Source organism: Arachis ipaensis, chromosome B07 (genome assembly GCF_000816755.2).
Source record: "Arachis ipaensis cultivar K30076 chromosome B07, Araip1.1, whole genome shotgun sequence".
In the NCBI taxonomy this organism is placed as follows: Eukaryota; Viridiplantae; Streptophyta; class Magnoliopsida; order Fabales; family Fabaceae; genus Arachis; species Arachis ipaensis.
In genome coordinates this window covers 124,628,825-124,632,448 of record NC_029791.2, presented here as the reverse complement: position 1 = coordinate 124,632,448, position 3,624 = coordinate 124,628,825, and the positions used below count along the sequence as shown (strand labels likewise).

The 3,624-nt window shown below is 31.7% G+C and overlaps 1 protein-coding gene across 1 annotated transcript; it reads right to left on the bottom strand.

The window, feature by feature from the left end:
• On the bottom strand, positions 1,962 to 3,029 carry LOC107606301. The gene has a single exon (XM_016308345.2). It carries the CDS (start codon positions 2,596 to 2,598, stop codon positions 2,254 to 2,256), a length of 345 nt encoding a protein of 114 aa, XP_016163831.1. The 5' UTR covers positions 2,599 to 3,029; the 3' UTR covers positions 1,962 to 2,253.

Here is a 3,624-nt window from a genome sequence, read left to right as displayed (position 1 = left end):
CTAATAGAATTATTTTTAAAAATTTTACATAGAATTTATTAAGATTTTTAAAAATTTTAACAGGTAAGGGGCGTGTTATAACACGTGGTAGCATCTTGGCCAACATGTGGGGGCGTGTTGGACACATGGCAACATATTAGCCAACACGTGGGGAGCGTGTTGAAACACGTGGGGGGTGCTAAATGATTTCCACAATACTGTAATACACTTCAAATATCAATATTCAACCAAAATACCATCTCTATTTCTATATTAAAAATAATTTCTTCAAATTAGATTAGATTTTTTTAAAATTAAAAGTTTTAGTCATAATATATCTTCTTTTCAAATTAGAGATACAAAAGCTTTAAAGTTCATTTTTTGTCAAAAAAAATAAAATTGGGTTTAGGATATAATACCATAATTAGTTTTCAGTGAAAATAATTTTTTTTATTTTATTCCAAAATAAATCTGTTAAATGTAGGACAAAATAAATAAGTTTTTTTTTTAAATAAAATCTTTTTTATTTATTTGTTTATTCTAAGAAAATAGAAAAAAAAATGTATTTTTTTTGACAAAAAATGAACTTTATCTATGTCTTATCTATTAAACACAATTTTATATCTTTGTATTTCTGTTTTAGTATATGTTAATAAACGCGGCCTTATTTCTATAATTTTGAGTGACGAGGCACACAAAGTCACAAACTTTAGCCTCAAAGTGGCCATGACATTTTTGCTTATTTGGTAAGGACTAAAGAAATGGTGGGATTTATAAGTGCTGTTCCGCTATTTTCTTGAATAAAATATTTTTTTGTAAAAAAAAATAAAGAAATGGTCTTATTTACATTATCATTTATCTTGCCTATTTATGTTGTATTCTGTCCCATCCCATTGCTTACTAGTTACTTCTATATTTTTAAGATGGAACAGAAGTCTAGATTCCCTTAACAACAATACAAATGATTAATAATTAAGTGGAATCAGAATCACGGTATTGGTACAAATAGAAAAGAATAGTTTTTTGAGTTCAACTCTGTTTCATGAACTAGAAACACATTCTAAATAGAAAATTATTACTATTTTGATTTCATTGTATGACAAGCATTTTATAAACACCACAAGATGTCTTTTGAAAGTTGTCTCTCAAATATAATACAATTTATTTAACTGAAAGCAAAACCTGCCTAAATATTAGGATGTACATGGCCGGGTGAAACCGAATTTAATGTGATCTAGACCCGACTCAAAATATATACAGGGCCTATTTATTGGACTCGAACCCGGCCCTAGACCCGATGAAACCTATATACTTTCGGCCACGATTATACCGGATAAAAACCGGGTCGTTAACATTATATTACCTTGATACCTTCTTCTAAGCTAGCATGTGAAAATATCCAAATTTCCAAGACTCCAACCATTATTTGACATGGTAAAATTCACTTAGAAAAGTATAACAAGAACCAACTCTTCTCTAAAATTAAAGCATAATCATAATCAATACTAATATTGTCTAATAACACCAAATATTTAAATCAATATAAATAACACAATATTATGCAATAGTCTAAAATTTTATGCATTTTAAACATAAAATATTAACTTATAGTCTTATAATAACTAATAACACAAAATATTAAGGTTTACAATACTTAAATTCCACATAAGAATAGCCATCATCTATCACTAATAATACAAAATATTAATTATGTATGATGACCGGGCCGACTTCGGGTGACCCGAGCCATAACCCAGACCCGACCCAAAATAATGACCGGATCTATTTTTGAGACCCTTACCCGACCCTAAACCCGATAAAATCACACAAAAATAGCCCATAAATTGTTCGGAGCCGGGCCGAGTCTTCGGCCCGGACCGAGCCATGCACACCCCTACTAAATATGCATTCAATAGGTCAATTTCATAAGGTGAAGCACATTCTGGAAACCACGTTGAGCCAATGGTAAAAACTAACAAGAGTCAAAAGCCATAATCGGAAAGTAGAAACAGAATTAAGAAGGTTACAGATTACAGAACACTTCAATAAATGGAAAGATATATTCTGATCCCTCAGGATCCAACATGATTTAACAGTCTATCTAACATATCAACAAAAGCTTTGACTAACTCAAGAAAACCGATCATAACCCATTATTAATTAGTGATGAATGATGATTAATCTGAAAGTTCTTACAACAAACTTAAAATTTGTATACAGAACTTTAAGCAACACAAACAATAGGACAAAGTAATTAACATTTAACAGTAGTACCTACCAACCATAAACAACCTTGGAGTACTTGTTCTTAAGCCACCTAAAACTGTTTCTGAGGGAACGTTTGACTTTTCCTTCCACAGAATACATCTTATAGCTAGCAACCCTCTTCTTCCTCTGAAGTTCAGGATCACCAAAGCTCCAAGACTTGGAAATAGAACCTGAAATGCTTTTCCCTTTCTTCAGCTTCAAGTCCCTATTATTAACACCACCTTGAGTTTGAACATATGAAACACTATAGCTCCTGAAATCATGAGGAAGAGGTCTAGGTGCACCATAGTAGCTATCTATCTGCATCCTTTCCCCATTTGCATAGGATCTTGATCTCTGAAACTCCCCCATTAAAATTCTGCAGGAGGATTGAAGAAAGGTTTGTTTTTTTTTATCTCTTGATGAAAGACCAAGACTTTATGGAACCCAAAAAATGTTATCATAATTTTGAGGAACAGTGGTTATGTGGGGTCCAATGAAGACTAGAGGAGCTGGTCTTCTATGTCGATGGCTGCAAGCAAAGTTTTAACTTTGAATTTTATTCTAGATTTTTATGTGCTGCTAATTCCATACATTGTTATTGAAATAAGCTTAGAAAGAAAAAAATGTGACAGATAATTAAAAATAAATAATTCAATCAAATTGAATAATAAACAATTCTTGGCGTGTATAGTGGGGAACCATTATTGTTGAATGGGGAAGCTTTTAAAATTCTTGAGGATTTTTCTTTTTTGACTTAGACAAAAGGTGTATTTTTGAGACTATGGACAAGGATTCCGAATATAGGACAACCTTTCTGTCACGAATTTCGAGCCTTTTTCACAGGCTCAAGACAATAAACAACCGTAAAAGTCTTCTTTAACGGGTCCGGTTTTCAATCATCATAGTTTTTTACTTTTTTTTAGTGAAACAACTAAGAAAGTAGTTTTTGGTTGCCCACGGTATCCTCCGACCCGACAGGTTAAGGATTTATCCGTCGCGGATTGGAGTTCCATTTAAAGGTTTGCAGCTGGCCAATGGGTTACTGCATGCATAAGGCGGGATTTAAACCCCCGACACTTATTAAGAAAGTAAGCACCCATCAAACCAACTTGAGTTCATCTCCCATGGTGTGTTTGAGAAGGAGATTGAAAGATACAGATTAAAAGACAAAAATCGAGAGATAAAAATTAAATTAAATTTTTATATTATGTTTGGTATAAAATATATTGAATTGAGTTATTTCTCAGTATTATATTTAGTTTAATCGATACTGAGAGATAGATTTAAAATTTGAAAAGTTAATTGAGTATTTTCAATAAAAAATGTTACTAAAATTTTAGTTTTGGTTTCTAGAAATTTCAATCTTTGTATCAGCGACTAAAATTTTAATTTTAA